Source organism: Scleropages formosus, chromosome 17 (assembly GCF_900964775.1).
Source record: "Scleropages formosus chromosome 17, fSclFor1.1, whole genome shotgun sequence".
Classification (NCBI taxonomy): Eukaryota; Metazoa; Chordata; class Actinopteri; order Osteoglossiformes; family Osteoglossidae; genus Scleropages; species Scleropages formosus.
The window spans coordinates 25,007,914-25,026,507 of record NC_041822.1 but is presented as its reverse complement, the minus strand read 5'-3'; the positions used below and the strand labels follow the sequence as shown (position 1 = coordinate 25,026,507).

Below are 18,594 nucleotides of genomic sequence, written 5' to 3'. Positions count from 1 at the left end.
ACTGTGACGACAGCCTTTGTCCCTCATAGAAGTTGTCTGCACTCTGATGCTGAGCACATCTCAAAACTGCTTGTCTGTCTGTGAAATGTCTTTTGTCTTTTATTCCTGCTTCAGCTGTATAAATTTCAGCTCTTTCTGGGTGCCGATCAAAGAAGAGTCTTGTGAATAACTGAAATTGACTGATGCTAGTGTCTTTTCTGGGTCAATTTCACATTACAAAATATGTACATAATGGCCTTGAGAAGAGTATTAGGAGACTATAAATTTTAGCAACTCGTGTTATAAATGTTGAAACTAAGCGATCAGGTAAATTATTTTAATTAAGAAGAAATGCACTGCTACCATTTCATAAAGATGTATAATGCTTTCCAGCAGTTTAGGAGCGATGACTAGGGGATTGTGTGTGTTACGGTGCAGCTGAAGTAACTCGAGATATGGATTCAGGCTTCAAGTAATGGTGCTGGGAGAGAAAACCTTAACCTTATCCACCCTGACAGGATAATAGCTGAGCTGGTCTTCCCAGCAACCCTGCGTTACATCCTTCTGGAGATGGAGTCATTATTGACTTTTTTTTTTGTCTACTGCGTGTGTGTGTGTCTGTGAGAGTGAGTATGACGGGGAAAGATATGATCTTTAGAATGAAACTTTACTGCAATTTGAATGTGTAATAAGTAATAACTAATGCCCTTGGTTTCTGAAGGTCCACAGTGTCCTATAGCCCCAGCACTACTTCATACATGATCAGCTTTTCCTTGACTTATACATTTATATGTTTAGTTCATACATTTAGTTATATTTATAACAGTCACATGTTCAGAATGACCCAGGGAAAATTGTTGACACAGCCATTCATTACTTACCTGATATTTGCCCACATGCTCATTGGCCCCAGTTCTTTGCTGTACTGATGTTGGAGAATCTCAGGAATTTGGTGTTGCACCTTAATAAAATAAGCGTTTGCCTGAGAAATAATTTATCTGGATGTGCAGCCCACAGTGCTGTGCAGGCAGGTTTCCTCAGAAGGTTGCTCATCAGCAATATTTCTTCCACAGTAATTGAGAAAACAAATATACAACTTTGACATTAGGTTTAGCTTACATTATATATTGGGGAACTATGCTGTGGCCACAGGTACATGCCAGAAAAACCACATTATTAGCTTTCTCATAAATGGCACACTGACAAAATTAGTCAGTAGCAATGTAAAAGGCTTGAAGGTTCACTCATGGTAAAGGTTTATTCAGTGCAGATTTGTGAAATGGAATCAGATGCTTACCACACACTTCCTTATTTTCCTCAGCTCATTTCTCAGCTTTGCAGACAGATATGCTTTTGGGTATATTTTCAGTGTACTGGTGAAAATTTGTCACCGTTCCATGAAGGTGGTGATCCATTAAGTTTGCCGAAGATCAGCTGTTACTGAACTACCTGGGCAGCCCTGCTGTCTGTCGTGATCAGCAGCCAGTCTCACAACTGAGTTCAGTGGCTTTAACAAGGTCAACAAGCTGGTGTAAATATGGACTGAGGCAATGCTGCCTGTTGTGCTTGTGTTGATGGAGAAGTTGGCATGTTTGCAGTGTCAGGAGAAGCGATGTTTTGTACACACACAGGGAGAGGAGACTGTGTAGCAGTAGTATCTACCTCAACTGGGTCTTGCTGCTGGCCTGGTTATGGGGCAGGCATTCATTGATGAGTTTCATTTTCGAATGTTTATAGGCAAGTTTATTTTTAAACTGCTGCAGAGGGGGGGAAAAAATTAAGGTTACGACCATTTGTTATATATATTTTTTTGAAGTATTCACTGTTCTAATAGTTTTTTCAATTTTTGCTGAAATTGGGCCAGGGGTTTTACTAGCCTTTGCTTTTAATACATCTCCTGCTAATGTGTTATATCTTAAGGTTTGTGCTTCTGCTTTGTCTTTGAATAAACTCTTTCTTCAGGGTAGACTGGCAGGTAAGAATAAATTCTATTATATTTTAGCCTGGGATGATCTGTAATAATGCCCAGGGTACAGATACTGCTGCCATGTTATATGCAAGGTTTTACTTTTTCCCTGAGGCTGGGAAAGTTTGGGCCTTTCCTTTTTGTTTGTATGTTTGTTTGCATACAAGTGAAAGAAATTGAGTTTTTACTCATTAGAAGCTCCACTGCTTCAGAGTAGGTGGTGTGTCATGAAAATGGATTAAACAGGAACTGATGAGCTATGGGACTTCCTGAACCCTGACCCTACTCTCCACACGCTCCTTTTCCATACTTAGTGGCAGTTTGTAGTAAACACAGATGCAGTCGTGTCTCCAGCATAGATGGGGCTGAGCACTAAAAGCACGTGTCTCCGTAGTAACGGGAGCATGCGAGGGCCCAGCCTGACTTTAGTATAGCAGTGAATTGTGGGTGTGTGGGGTGAGTGGGTTCATCCTAGCAGTTGGCAGGGGCCTGCTGTTTGCCTGGGGGTGCCTGAGTCTGTGCCAGCGCGTGCACTTGGCCTCCTGTCTGGGGTGGGGGAGGTGTTTATTAGGCTGAGCCACATTCTGCTGTTAACCCCCCCAACTGCGGTGGCTATGCTGATCCTGAGAACGCCTCTACCATGTCGATCAAACTCTGTCGGGGGAAAAACACCAAACACAAAAGGTCTCTTTATTCTTCCCCTTTTTCTTTTGGTTGCATCCGCAGTCTCCCCAGAGCGCACTCAGTAATCCCATCCATTTCATTCCAAGTCCTTTTAGATGTTAGGGCAGCTGCAGATGGTTTTGCGAGTGAAGCACGGCATTTCGAAATACATGTAGTAACTTGTTAAGCAGCCTGACTGGGGTATGTGCATGCTTGAATGGTGCTTGCAGGCTTATTCCCTTTAGAAAGGTGTAAATGCTCCTTCAGTAGCATGTTTCTGTTTTACATTTATTTATTTAGCAGGCACTTTTTTCCAAAGTGACTCACAATGGATGCCATTACATTTACATTTATTCATTTAGCAGTTGCTTTTGTCCAAAGTGACGTACATCTCAGCAAAAGTACAATTTATGCATTACGTTGAGAGAAGGAGACATGGCTGCAGACATGAGTCTCAAGCAAACCTAGTTTGTTCCCGACCACTTGCTACACCGAGGTTCATCGTTCAAGTAGGTGCATAAGAAACAGACAAATCCCGATATCCACACCAATTTTTTTTATTAAATATTATAAGATATACAAATGAGCAGAACAATACCAGAGTAATGGTTGAATGAAGGTTGTATCTGGGGATGCTTCTGGAGTTATGAAGCATGAACAGTTATACCATAGATGATCTGAAGAGATCTTGGGCAAAGTGGATCTGGAAAAGGGTGGGTTTTCAGACCCTTCTTGAAAACGGACAGAGTTTCCGCAGTTCTGAGTGACAGGGGAAGGTCGTTCCACCACAACGGACCCAGAACCGAGATCCTCCGAGCTTTGCCTTTCGTGCGCGGGACCACCAAGCGAGCAGAAGTAGATGAGGGAAGGGGCCTGGCTGGGGGGTACCGGTTGATCAAGTCCCGTAAATAGCCGGGAGCAGTTCTATCGATGCATTTGTACACGGTAACCGGGGTTTTGAATTTGATACGGGCAGCTATAGGAAGCCAGTGCAGAGAGATGAGTAGAGGAGATACGTGGGAGCGCTTCGGCAAATCAAACACAACTCGTGCAGCAGCATTCTGTAGAAGCCGAAGAGGTTTGATGGCATTAGCCGGATGGCCGCACAGAAGAGAGTCGCATTTGTCCAGACGGGAAGTCACCATGGCCCGCACAAGTAGTTGGGCGGAGTCAGTAGCGAGGTAGGGATGGATTCTTCGAATATTATGCAGGATGTATCTGCAGGACCGGGTTGTGGCTTCGATATGTTGAGAGAATGATAGACTCGCTTCAATCGTAACTCCCAGACTCTTAGCAAAGGAGCTAGGCGAAATGAGTGAGTTGTCCATGTAGTATTATCAGCCCACAAACCCTGTTCGCTGTGGTGACTTACACTGCTAGATACACTACTTACACTGGGTCACTCATCCATACATCAGTGAAACACACTCTCGCTGTCACTCACATACACTCTTGAACAGCATGTCTTTGGACTGTTGGAGGAAACTGGAGCACCCGGAGGAAACCCACGCAGACACGGGGAGATCATGCAAACTCCCCGCATACTGAGCGGAGATTGAATTTACGTCCTCTCACACCACCCAGGTGCTGTGAGACAGCAGCGCTACTCGCCGTGCCATTGTGCTGTGTTCTGATCTGTTTGAAGTGCAGCTTTGTAATACACTTCATTTAATGGGAAAAGGGCCTAATGTGGTAATGGACTTTTCCTGATTTGTTTAGTAGAATTGATGTCTGCCGTAGGTCTAGTTTCACATACCACCATATTGCTCTGTGACATTCCAATTGTAACATTGGTGAGAGTATATCTTGAAGTGGTACAGATTCAGTGCCACTTTGGTTGCTCGGCAACTTCTTCACTGTGACAGCTTTGTCTGCAGATGTGACTGCTGAGTGACTGTCAGGCTGACCTCTGTACTTCCTTAACACAACCCTTCTCCTTCTGGACAGCATGACATGCAGTAAAACCACTAGTTAGACAATGAGGTGAAAAGGGAAGATTGGGATGGAAGAGGACTTGTCTCTGTGCCTGTTATAACCTGGGTGTCTCCATCTGCTTATTTCTTTCTGGCTGATAATGAGACATGCCCAGTGGGAAAGCAAACAAGCACCTTCTGTAAGTGTCCAGTCTGACTTGATTTCACTTCAACTCAGCTCTTGCTTGGTTCCTCTTTTTTTTGACTTCATGGCAAAATATATTTTTTACACAAATGTGAAGTGATGGCTTGGTGATCGAAGTCAGGAGTGTTTGCTTCTGTCAACCCATGTCTGCTGTGTTAATGGTGATCTGTCAGGAGTCAAGGCAGTGGAGACAAGTTGAGTGGCTCTTCCCACGTCTCACCAGTTAATCTTAGGTAACTGACCCAAACCTGATGTGACCTTGATGATTGATCAGGCCTCAGCTATTTAGGGAGATTTCCTTTAAATTAAAAGAAATGGGTCAGGGCAAGTATCTCTTGCAAAATAAGTTTTTTAAAGGTATGTGAACAGAACAGGAATGTAATGATGGGCTTTAGTGGCTAAATAAGTTCTATACATTTAAGATGACAGCTCTGAAGGGCTTCTACTATTCAATTCATTTTATTTTTGTAGAGCACTCTTCTCACCCAGTGACACAAGAGTGCTTTAACACAGGCATAAGGCAAAAAAAACAAATACATCAGACAAAGAAACAAAGGAGACAGTTGACTATTGAGTATCAGAATGTAATGCTTTTATAGAGCTATAAGTATGCCTGCTGGCCACGGAGGAAAGGAACAAAAACTCCCAACCGAAAATCGAGAGAGAAAAAAACCTCTGGGGGTCCAAGGGCCAGTGGCTGCCTACCCCTCCTGGGCATTCTAAATTAAATAAGACTTCTAAACTAGTTTACATGTAATAATCATATTATTGCTGTATGGTAGCTTGAATTCCCAGCTCAGCATGGTACGTCTCATCCGTCATGGCAGTTGGTCATCTTCAGTCAGCATGGGGGTGTGTCTGACCGCTGGCTGGCCTCCTCAGGTCTTATGTAGGGAGACAATGCTCAACAAGAAGAAATAGTTAGTAATTTGTAACTTAAACAAGTAAATTTAATTTGCGTTGGTATAGAGGTGGGAAAACAGACACAGCCAAGTGGAATTACATTTTGAGGTGGAATGCCTGAGTAAACAAGTAAGTCTTTAGTCTGAATTTGAAGACTGATACAGACGGGGCATTTCTGACAATAACTGGTAGAGTATTCCGCAGTTTAGGTGCTCTATAACTAAAGCCGCGACCTCCTACTGAAATCTTATTGATCACACCTACTTTAAAGTAATCTGCATTCAGTGAATGAAGATATTGTCTTGGCATATAAGAATCAATCTCACAAAGGTAAGCCGGAGCAATGGCATGTACTGCCTTATAGGTCAAAAGTAGGATTTTATAGTCGATTCTAAATGTGACCGGGAGCCAGTGTAATGATTTAAATGCCGGGCATTATATGTCATACTTCCTAGTTTTAGTGACACTTGTTGCAGCAGCATTTTGTATCAGCTGTAGCTTGGATACGGTCTGGTATGGACAGCTTGATAATGAAGCATTACAGTAGTCCAGCCTGCTTGAAACAAAAGCATAAACCAATTTCTCAGCATCCTGTCTATGTAGGAATTGCTGTAATTTAGCTATGTTTCTTAACTGAAGGAAGCATGATTTAGTCAAAGATGCAAATGACAGCTTTCAATCCAACAGGACACCCAAATCTTTGAGACAATCTGTACGCTTGAAACTGTTTGTGGTGAAGATTGGTGTGATTTTTGTCAAGAGTTTTGGCATCACCACCCACCACAAGTTCCTCTGTTTTGCTGGTATTTAGAGATTTTTACTCATCCATAATTTTATATTGGTCAAACAATTAACTAAAGACACCACATGTGATGTATCATCAGGCTTAAACAAAACATGTAGCTGTGTGTCATTGGCATACTAATGGAAACTAACATTGTGTTTGCAAATGTCACCCAGTGGTAACCCATAGAGTGAGAACAGTAATGGACCCAACACAGAGCCCTGTGGCACACCATATTGAACCGTAGTTGAGATGGAGGGAGTGCAGTCATCAGATTTCAGTACAAATTGTTCACGGTTTGCCAAATACCAGTCAAACTACTTCAGGGCAGTACCATTAGTCCAACTAAGTTTGTCTACTCAGAAGGATACTCTGGTCTACAGTATCAAATGCAGCACTCAAGTCCTGTAACATAATGAGAAATTTGACCAGCATCAGAAGAGATGGAATATCATTAACAACGTGTGAGTGCCGTTTCAGTAACCAGTGCGGAAACCAGACTGAAATTTTTCAAACATTATGATGATTAAGATATTTTACAGTTTAGGAGGGTACAATCTTTTCTAAAATTTTGGATAGAAACTGCAGATTGGTTTATAATTACATAGGTTATTACAATCCAGATCCAATTTCTTTAATAGGGGTCTAATAACGGTGACTTTAAAAGTATTTGTAACACAGCCATTAAGGATGTATTAACAATAGGTTCGACTAAGTCTATACTTATACTAAGAGTATAAATTGCATGGTGCAACCTAAAACTTAATTTACTGTTTTAATGTTAAGTGGCTTGACTGTCTCTATAGACTAAATGATGATTTACTTGGTAAATTCTGAGGGTGAACCATGGTGCTAAATAAGTTTGTTCATTACAACATGCTGGAATTATTTGAGTGGAAGTCTGCTGGTATTTTATAATTTCCCTTTAGTTCCTGCACATTGCTAACCGATTCACTCTGAAACTAATATGATTTTACTAGATATGTCTTGTATATTATGAGTGATTGCATTTCTCATGCTGAACTGATATTAAACATCTAGACCCAAAAATGCTGTAGCAAACTTCTGCCTAAATGGTACTGATATCCCCCTACTGCTTGAGGGCTCAAGCATGTAGTATGTAAAAACTGTAGCTGTGGTTAAGGGAAGCCTATAGTCATCATTTGGCCTGAAACTGGAACTTCGGCCTTGGGGGAGAGTAATAATTCTTAGGAGGCCAGCAGACAAGAGCAGGGGTTTTGAATGCTTTTCTTTGCTGTCAGTTGGTATAGCCTCATATTCCACTTGGGCAGACAGTCTCTTCCTGGAGTGAAGAACTCTGCATTTTCAGTTCTCTCTCTGTGCGTGCGTGCGTGCGCGCGCGCGGATTTGTTCAAGCACATGCAACAATGTTGTGGCCACGTGGGTGTGTATCAGACAGTTTGGGCTTTCCTTGAGCTACAAAGAAGCAAAGTAATTTAGAGTTTGGGGAAAATAAAGTCAAAAATGGCTCCTGAAGTTGTCATTGTTGCATCTGGAAGTTTTACTTTCCGTGTTAAAATGAACTTGAATAGCAGTTTTACCAAGCACTTATCACATCTGAAGAATTGTGAAAGATGGGAGGAGTACTTTGTACAAAACTGTTATTTTTGCTTTTTTAACCTTATGTAAGAGCTCTTTCAAAACCCTGTACTGACAACAGATTATTTTTAGCGTAGTGGTCGCCTTGTAAACATTCTGGTGCTGTAATTTTTATATTGTTTTTTAAAAAAAAAAAAAAAGGATTATGTCCAAAGGGCACAAAAATTTGTAGGAGGGACTGGATGCACCTTTATCATAATTTGAAAGTTCAGCTGGCACAACTGTCGGCTGGCACTTTTGCTTTAACGTAATTTAAGTTATGCAACACATTCAGTCCAAATCCCATCGAAAGCTAAGTAAGAGATCTGCTGGAGTGAAGAACAGCTAACCCAGAGGCTTTGCAAGACCCATAGTTCCTGACCCCTGGTGAGTTGACGTCAAAGTTCCCTTTGGAGTCCAGCTCTGTTGAACCTCTTGTGTTGAAGTGGCGGTTAAGCTGAATGCTTCTGAATGCCATTTTTTGGAGACAAGTACGACAGCCCCCGGCTCCCTCATTCCGTCTGCCTCCCTTCCCAGCTTGCTCTTTTCCTCTTATAAGAAGATTATCCAGCACTTATTCCTGCTCTTGGCTTTTACTCTTGAGTTCTCCCTTCCTACTCTGTTTTTAAGCACAGTGCCCTCATTAACGTGGGAGTTTAGGCTCAATATGGTTGACTTTATTGTGGTTTTCACCTCAGTCTAATCTGTACAGGTGGTGTGACAGGGCCTCTGTCATTATAACATAACCTTCATCTTTGATGTATTGGTGTACAATTCCAGTTGTTGAGTTTACAGGCAGGAAGTGCTGGTGTTCACTATTTTTGAGCATCTGTGAAGTAAAGATTTTGGACTGGACAGTTAACTCACTTCGAGGTTCTTGGGTGATTCAGACTGTCAGAAAAACATGAGTCGAACACCTGTAGCACTCCAGCCTTCGAGAACCATAGTCGGATGCATGTGGTGTAACTGCTTGTACCTAGGTGTTATTGATTATGCTTTTTGAAGGTAGGGTGGCAGTATCATTTCTAGTCCAGGAAGCTGCAGGGCCTTTGACTTGTGTTCAGCTGTATTGCTAAAATTTTAACCAACAGGAAGTGCTCCCAGTAACATTTTCATACATTAATGCTCAAACTCATTTTAGACAAACAAAGTGGGCTAGCGGCTTGTCATCAGTTCCATTTTTCTGATTTGTTCTATGTGCAGTTACTCCTGTAATGTGTGCAGACAAAAATGGTGATATTGGATTAACTACCTGCACTTTGAGAGTTGCATGTCTATATATCTGTCTTTCGTTGTATGTTGCTTTGGAGAAAAGCATCTGCTGAAGCAGTACATGTACATGTCGGCAGCATGACAGCTTGGGTTTTTGAATCGGAGCAGAGTAACGGACTCTCCCTCCTACTCCACAGCTTGTGGACCTTGCGCAGGGAGCCTTGTGCACACCTGCGCATTCTGAGCTCCTTGGCTGAATATTTATGACCTGTTGTTAAGAACCAGAGCAAAGTGTTGACTTAATGCATTAATTAGTATTTGCAATGGCTATCTATTTATCGAATTGGGTTGAACTCCATTAAAAGAAAAACACATCTGAAAAACTTCTCGAAGTTTGTAACGGCAGACTTTATTATTCAGTTGTTTGTAGTTGGGTACTAACCATATCTAGATCAGTTATTTGTGTTTTCTGCATCAGTTTTTTTCTTATTGGTTGTCTGCTCTGAATGACTGATTGTCTGAAGTCGTCACCTCAGCCTAATCATTTTGTAAATGTGATATCAAAGTAATAATTGTTTTAACAATTTTGTTTCCTTCCCAGGATTATCTGAGTGTTGTTCTCTATATTTTCCAGGTTGTAGGTGGCAGAAGGATCCGATATGTATACCTTCGGCACTTGCCTGTAAAGGGAGCATGTCTGCCCACCCCCAGCCTGTGCCCCAGGGCCGGAGGGCTGTGGATGCCCGTCACTTACCGAGCCCCGCCACTCTACCGCTGCAGCTGGCCCGGCCTCATGCGGTAGGTCCCACACCTCTGCTGCTGGAAGTAGAAAGGGAAATTATGGGTCGAAGTAAAGAGCAGGAAGAGCTATTGGAGAGAAGAAAGGCTGTGGATACATAAAAGCCACTAGCATTGCAGTAGCAGTCAGAAGGCAGTGGAAAGACACATACGGTCGTTTGTGTGGTGCTTGGTGTTTTGGGCATGCAGTAAGCTACGTGCAGTCAGCTAAAAAGCCCAGACGCTAGTGGTCTGTGTTTTTCCGATGTGTACCGTATGTTTACAGAACGCTTTGTTATATAACTGAAGAATCAGAACCAGACCGCCCTAGAGGAGCAACTTAAAACCTTTAGTTTTCATGCATGTTCTTTTCCCCAGTACAATAAATAATTTTTGTGGCACATGAGCTTTTCCTTGTTCTAACTGCTGCTGATCATTAATTTTACCGGCATCCTGTGGTCAAATGGGAAATGCCCTCAGTGACAGGACCACACATGTAAAATTGCATCTCTATGCTAATATCTGTGGTTTGTGTTGAAATGGTTGGAGTCATGTGACACTGCTGGTTTGAGCAAAAAAGTTTCTGTAGTGTAAGCATTTTAATGTAATTTTCTCGTGTCAGCCAATATCCTAGGAGTTGTACCTCTGAAGTGGAAAAGTATGCTCAATACAAAATGTAAACAATTGTCAGAATAACTTATTTGCAAAGTATTTTGTCATTGCCGCCTTGTTCTGTAGCAGCAGTGGGTGACAGAGTACTCTGCTGATTTTTGAAGTTTTTCAAGCATTAAATTACAGTATCAAATCTTCTGTGTAGTGCTGACTTGCGGAGGGTACAGTTACCCACATAACCGTAGTAAACATGCTACGGTCAGAACTTACGGAAAACTAAAACCACATGTCTTCCTTGAACAGCAGCACTTGAATTTGACCATAATGGAAAGCTTTGGTTTTGTGTACTTGTTACATTATCAGATTGCTGCCATTCAGTCTGTCAGGTTTATGTAAAGCATTTGCCACAGTTCAGTAATAATAAAAGGTAAATAAGTAAAACGACAGTAACAGGTTTACTCATGAAGTCTTATTGGTTTGGCAGGTGTTGTTAGTTTACCACCAGTTAGTTTTTCGTCTCCTGTTTTCGCTTTCGCTGATTGGCTAAATGACACCCTCATGCAGTTTGGAACAGGCCCGGCTCCAGATATAAGATGAAAGGTGGGCCAAATGTTATTCCCGGTGGGCCCTCCAGGGGGGATGCTGGGGTGCATGGGTGTTATCACTTGGAATATCACAAAATCTAAAAATCTGATTTTTAGATTTACATTTACATTTATTCGTTTAGCAGACGCTTTTGTCCAAAGCGACGTACATCTCAACAAAAGTACAATTTATGCATTACATTAAGAGAAAGAGACATAGCTGCAGACGTGTGACTCAAACCTACTTTGTTGCCTACCACTTGTTGCACCGAGGTTCATTGTTCAAGTAGGTGCATCAAACACAGACAAATCCTGATACCCTCCTACAAATTTTTTTTTAATATTAGAAGATTTGTTTGTGGTTTTTTTTCTGTCTTTCATTTTTAATATTTTTTCATTTATTTTGCAGCTATTTAGTAACAATATTTTCTCTCATGAAACATTGGTGGAATTGTCAAAATTCTTGGCAGAGTGAATGAGCTCTCACATGAAGCACTAGAGACACCCATGACCATTGCAGATTCATACAATTTATGAAGACCTGCAAATGCATCTTTGTATTCCTGCAAGAGTTTGCAAACAGCAGAACAGTCAGCATCAGTTGAAAGCTTTTTGGACAGCATTGGTCTGGCAGCAAGAATTTCACTCTGCAGTTCATTTTTTGCAACCCCTTCAAGACCACAGAGAGGCTCAAGCAGCTGAATGTCAAGAAATTTGTTGGATTTTGACATCAAACATGAGAAGGCTTGCATCAGCTCTAAATTCTTTGTGGAAAACCTGTTTTCCATCTCTGATACAGCTGTATCTAGTATGTTCAGCATCTGTCGCCATAGAGCTTTAGTGGCACATTCAGAGCCTGACTGCCCTTTTTGCCCTAAAGGAGAAAAAATGACAGTCGACATAGGAAGGATTAATAGTCCTTAGATGTTTTGGTGAGGGCTCAACAGTAGACATACCAGTTCGGTACTGCTGCAATTCACTGTCATTTTCTCTGAGATTTCTCAAGTGCACCAAGAGATCCCTGCATCACTTCAGCTGCACTGCACCAACATGCTGAGACTGTAGGATGGCATTTGCTGGTTTCAAAATGGCAAGAAGATGTATCAGAAATTTGCCAACTTCAGAAAAAAAAAAAGGTGTCACTTCAGCTGAAAGAGAAGCCCAGAGGCTTCTTTTGCAAGGTCAACTGAGGCATTGTCATCACTGGAAACCTTGGAAAGAATGTCAAGAATGTCTTCTTCATTCTCCACAACACACTTGGTGACTTCAAAATTACTTGTCCAGCAGATTTCTAACAATCTCTTGAGATACGGGCAACTGTATCTCTGACAGACAAAATGATGCCTGAAAAAAGAGTATAGGGAGCCTGACAAGTCAAAGAATCTTTTGGCACAAGGTTCACTTTGAATTGTATGTATGATTGAGAGTTGAAGTTGGTGGTTATAGCAGTGGATGTAGGGGATATGCCTGTCCAACCTTTTTTGCAATAAAGCCTGAACACTGCCTTGCACCCCACTCATCACTGATGCTCCATCATAACACTGGCTCAGTATATTGTCAGCACTGAATCCTGTTTCAGACAAGTGTTGTAATATTTCAGTGGTGATGTAATCTGCATCATGCTGCTGGAGTTCTAACAAGCCAATGAGATGTTCCTCTGGCACACCATTGCACACAAGAGGATTACAACAGACAAATTCTCAATATTGCACCGATCCCTTGTGCCATCACTTTTTAAACAGAATGCAGCTGAATCAGCAGTGTCATATTTCTCTCATTTTTTCAGAACCATGGATGCCAAAATTTCAGTCACTTCATTCTGGATGGTACTGGAAGTGTACTTTGCATTTTGTAGGATATTTGATGTAATGTCAGTAAGCTATTTATCTCTTTCCAACGTGTATTTAAACAACTTGGCAAAAAGCCCCGCAGCTATGCAATCCTCCTCATTATCAAATGTTTCCCGATCCCCACGTAGCGGAAGGTCATTGACTGCTAAAAATTTCACAACACCTGCCACACATTTTATGTAATAGGGATTCTTTTCTATGTGTTGGGGGCCGAGCAAACGTGCTACAGTCTCCCTCGACACCTGTCGGCGGCAAAACTCTGTCCATGCGGTCGAGGCTTGTAAATGAGCCTGGCTACAAGCAGGTTTTTGAAGACTGCAGTCACGTTTAATGCTGCTTTCCAGTTTTTAAAACCTGTCGAAATGAAAGTGTCTTTTTCGTGGGAAAGCAGATACTGATTACAGTGACATTCAGGCAGGTGTTTAATGCAAGTAAAATATAAAAAAAATTTTTTTATACCTGAAGTGTTCTTGAACAAGTATGAAATGGTCAATGTTGCCCTTTACAGTGCCATTACGTTTTTTTTAAAAGTGTAGCCCAATGCCCCTGAAAAATTAAGTAAGCATACAGCCTTGTTCAGAGGTACAAATCAAAGCGATAAATAATGTGGTGTGTGCCAGTGGGCAGGAGGGATTTTTCACACTGATGTATGTAACAGGGTTTTATAAGAGGAATGATTTTTCTGTTTCAGGATGTAGGATTGGTGGAGTATCACACTCACGCACGGGACTACGCTTCTCATCTGCCCCACACAGCCCTTGCCCAAACCCACCGGCGCAGACCTTCCCTGCTGTCCGAGTTCCAGCCGGGCAGTGAGAGGTAGGCTACTGGGTCAGGACTACCAAGAACACATCTGTCTATGTTTTAAATGTGACTCTAAATGCTCTAGTATTTTCTGAAGTGGTTATTTGATTTTTAATGTACATTTTAAAAAAAGAAATTGTAATTTCTTGTTAACAAGTCATGTTTTCTTAGTGAGCAGTTTTTTATACAGATTTTTGTGGTGGCATCAGTGCAGCAACTGAAAGGTGATGCCTAAATAATGGCCAATACAGCTCACTGATCCAAAACCTCAGTGAGCATGCTGTTTCACCATCAGCAGACTTGGCACACTTTTTTCCACTTGCTAAATGGCAAACTTCAGCTAATTAATCTCAGTGAGTAGAAGAGTTCTCACGTTAGTGCATCGTGAGCTTCACCTCACATGGGTTCACGCTGCTAGCTGACTGTTACTCTGCGTATTGCCTGCTTAAATTCAAACCAGGATGCAGTCATGTCATAATTTTTCCTCTAGTATTAATATGTAACGGGTTTAGCAGGACATAACGGATCATGGACATTGCTTGTCGGTGTGTGTGAAAGCAGCATGCATTAATGTCAGATGGCCTCACGGTGTCTGTCATCATGGTACCGTGGTGGCTGCTGATGTGTATTACTGCCTCCTGAAATTAGCACTTTCCTGTAAGCACTAGGAAAATTGACTACGGACCGCATCTCGTTTGACCATTACTGTGGGGTAGGGAACTCTCACCTTGAAAGTTGTATGTAGTCTGGAGATGTTTGTTCTTCTGGAAACGTGATGTTCAGTGTCAGTGATGGTGTTGTCGGTCTGACCGTGCCTCTGTCCTGCATGCGGCTCAGCTGCAGGCGGAAGGCAGGCGATGAAAGGATCTTTGTGTACAGGGCTACATTTGGCTGCTCATTTAGCAAAGCCCTCGTGTGTGTGTGTGTGTGTGTGTGTGTGTGTGTGTGTGTGTGTGTGTGCGCGCGCCTCCAAAAAAAAGACTGACTTATTCATGGATGCCCACTTTTTCCCCAGCACTGTGTGGCACTGCTCACGATGAATTATTTGTGCATGTTGCATTAATTTTGCATAACTTGCAGTGGAGAGGCCTTAGCAAACTTGTGGTGCTGTGTTTGACTGACACTTTGGCCAGAGCCTCTCATATGTAGGACACTCAGATTTGTGCCAGTGAGCAGCAGGTGATCTCTTTGTGTAACTTTATTCTTACAGCATCTGAAGACAGATGTGAAACCGTGACCTTACTCCCCCAGTCAAAGTGGGCCTTCCAGAATCTGGCTTAGTTTGCATATGAAAATAAAATGCTGTTTTCTTTCAGTTGCTGTCTGCCTTAGGCATTTTTGAGTTGGTGTGATGAGATGTATGGAATAGGAAGTGCTTTCGCAGGTGAAGGGGGCCCAGTGGGCTCTTCTGCCTCCAACCAAAGGGAGTTTGTATCATGCTTGCCAAACTGGAACCTGAGCTCCCAGGGCAAAGGCAAATCCAAGATGACATCGGTGCTGAGCATGCTAGGGTTTGGGAAGGCTAATCTCACCAACAAGCCGTACCTGTTGCTGTACGATGGGGTAATAATCAGGCAACTTTTTTTTGTTCCCAATGTGGAATTTTGACATAAATGAGTTTGGTCTTCTGGTGGGGGGGTTAAGCAAGGAAGTTAGGATTTAGCATTAGGCTCTTATTCTCCTTGGGGGGTTTGGAGCCACATATACACAGATGCTGGCCTAGCTGTGGACCATCCTGAGGATTTCCCACAGTGTGAAACTCTTTGTGGTAAAGAGAGACTTCATTGCAGAAATGGTAGTGGACCTTGAAGCTCTGTGGTGAAGACCACCAATTGGTTAGTGGTCTGCACTAAATGTTAAGTTAGACAGTTTACAAAGAATTAGTTGAGAAAACACATGCCTGTCTGCATCAAAGTGATGATCACAGAAAATGTTCACTGCATAAGGAGGCTTGGCCTCAAACTCTGTAAACTTTCAAAGACTGTTTTAGATTGAATCCGATATTCATGTTATTTATCATAAGGATCTTTCCTTATGCCTTGTGGGCTTGTTAGAGGCCAGTGAATTTAAAAAGTGGCTGCTTTTTAAAGTGCTGTTAAATAAAACCACCAAATAAATGAAGCACAGTAGGTGGGGTTTGAAATCCCAGTAAAATTAGTGTTGCATAATGTTCTTAAGTTGCTGGAAATAACCCCTGCTTCCTTGTGAGCGTAAACATTTTTGGCCTATTTACAACTGGTTTGTCAGCTGCTGCCAGGGATAACAAGGTTTCTGGAGGCAAACCCACAGATGGAGGATCCTGCAGCCTTTGTGTCCCTGTGATGCACTGCCTCTCCTTGACAGCGACACTTTCTCAGCGCCAGCCTCGCACAGCGAGGACAGAACGGGACGGAGGACAGAACAGTTTGAGCTCACAGTTTCTCAGAGTACTTGGAAAGAGCTCCAGTCATTAGCTGATTGTCTTGGCATGTTGCTGTCTGACTTGTTTGCTTTGCAGTTTTGTTGTCTGGGAGGGAAATGGAGCTGTCTGGAGGTCTGCAGAGGAGATGACTTTGTTACAGTGCTTTAGTGTTTTTGAGCCCCAGAGTTGCTGAACTAGGCTGTTCCGCCTCCGCAGTGTGCTTTCATTCCCCCTCTTTCCCTCTTCGCCCTCGCTGCGTCCTTTCCGCATCTCGGTCTTAGTGGTGCTTTTTATCACCTCAGGCATTCCCTAACCAGCGGGGAATGAGGCGGAGTGCATTTTACTGTACTGCATCAAAAAGCTCTTAGAGGCGCTTGAGTGCAGCACTGTGCTACATCGGAGGTTGCAGAAGTCCATCCTAAAGGAGCACAGCCCTGCTGTCGAGGCCATCAGCACCCCGATTTTCTCAGCACTCGACAGTTGGCTCGTTTAAAGCAGCCACTGAGGTGTCTCACACCGTAGCGTCACTGCCATAAGGGAAGAGTCCTGACCTCCATGTTCCAACCCCTCATGGGCGTCAGATCCCCTGACAGTGCCTGGCATTTGCACGTGCTCAGTGGCTGCTCAGTGCCACCCCCAGTTATCTTTGGTCTCTTAGACGAGCACGTGTGCGTCACCTTCCGCTCGGGTCGATGACTAACGCTGTCGGGCAGAACGAGGAATGAATGCGCTGACTGGAAATCACAGTGGAAAGCCAATAAAAATGAAATGAGACCAGAGGCCAGCACACCCTGCAAAGGAGAGATAGGCACCGCACTTGTGTATATTGCCAAGCCGTTACAGGCTGAGCATAACTGTCTGTCTTTCTGACTGATGTAAAACTTTGCCCATTGCCTTGAACGTTTTCCTCTTGTTTTCATCTCTAGCTTGGGTCCTCAGAGGTAAATTTGCTGCTGTCTGATGTCTAGCAGCAGCACTTTTGTGAAGGCTGTGGTTCTGAAAAGTGTTCTTGCTCATACACACTTGGAACATGTATGGATGTTGTTTTTGATTCATTTTTTTATGGGGTAGCTTATAGTGTAGTTCTTGGTGCTGCTGCCTTTGGATTTGAAAGTTGCCAGTTCAAATCCCACCGGCTGGAGTACCCTTGAGCAAGGTACTTACCGAAAAATTGCTCCAGTACCAGTTACCCCGCTGTTTAAATAGGTAAATAGATGTAGATATTTTTATAGTCGTAATCTTTTTCTTTTTTTTTTTTTGGACCCCATCTGCCCTAGTGACCTGGCATGTCCTCTTGCTGTTTTTGCTTGCTGAATGAGTTCCTCAAGCCGTTATCTGTTGTCGACTTACTGGGGATGGACTAGACTGTGATGGAAGTGTTTTGGAGTAACGGCACATTCTCTTTCAATGCTGATGACTTGTGTACTTGTGTTTCATGCTAGAGATGCTAGCTTTTCATGCTGCCACTGCAGTACCATTGGGTTCTAACAGTGTGTTGTCAGCATGACCATTCACCTCAAATTCATGGTAAGGCTGAAGTCAGATGGGTGTCCTGCTATATTGTGCTGCACAGCCCTCACCCGACAGTTGTCCTCCTTAACAGATCTTCCCTGGGGGTGAGATTATGTGGAGCGCTCATGCGTAGGCTTAGAACAAGGAGGGGCAAAATGGAGCACAATATAAAGCAAACTGCAGCCTGACAGTGCTGTTATGTAAGGGGCGGACCGCTACGGAACACCGGGGAAGTGAGAAATGTGTGTATTTGTATTTATGGGGTGAAACTGTGAACAGAACCAGGGATTTTGCCTCTTTCTTTTGTTTAGCCCAGCAATAAATGATTAGAAATGAGAGAAACTGGATGAGATGTTGCTCTGCAGTGCCCACATGCTAATTCAGCTGCCTGGCTGATTGCATAATGACAACGGTGCTCTCCCCCAGTGCCGCCACCACCCCTCCCCGCCTGGTGGGTAATCACACTTTAGGATCTGTATAAAAATGATCCCATCTGTGACATCGTTATGGCAGACTAATGACGCATGGAGCTGGACAGGACAAAGATGCTGGGCTCCTCCGCACTCTGTTTTTACTGGTGACAATAAAACAGTAGAACAGTTTGGTTCTGTTCAGACACGTGTAGAGAGGGGGAAAGGTGTAATAGACACATTTCAGTACTTTCGTGTAAGGTCTACTGTTGTCTAATCTTAGCCTGGTTTTCGCATCCAAATATTCATTATTTTTTTGCGTAGTTTATGGATGTCTGTCATCCTTGACAAAACGTCTGTGACATGTTTTTGCCCAAATTTTGTCATTGACCTTTTAGACTGTACAGATGTTGCTCGGTG

The 18,594-nt window shown here is 42.8% G+C and overlaps 1 protein-coding gene across 13 annotated transcripts in view; it reads left to right on the top strand.

Annotated features, from left to right (window-relative positions):
* The window catches only part of ncor2 (nuclear receptor corepressor 2), a 98,420-nt gene that overhangs the window by 18,009 nt on the left and 61,817 nt on the right, over positions 1 to 18,594 (top strand). For all 13 annotated transcript variants that reach the window (XM_029259433.1, XM_029259431.1, XM_029259439.1 and 10 more), the window contains exons 2-3: positions 9,859 to 10,022; positions 13,739 to 13,866. In XM_029259433.1, the coding sequence (XP_029115266.1) occupies positions 9,918 to 10,022; positions 13,739 to 13,866 (233 nt within the window). In that variant the 5' untranslated portion in view covers positions 9,859 to 9,917. The remainder of the gene's footprint in view (positions 1 to 9,858; positions 10,023 to 13,738; positions 13,867 to 18,594) is intronic.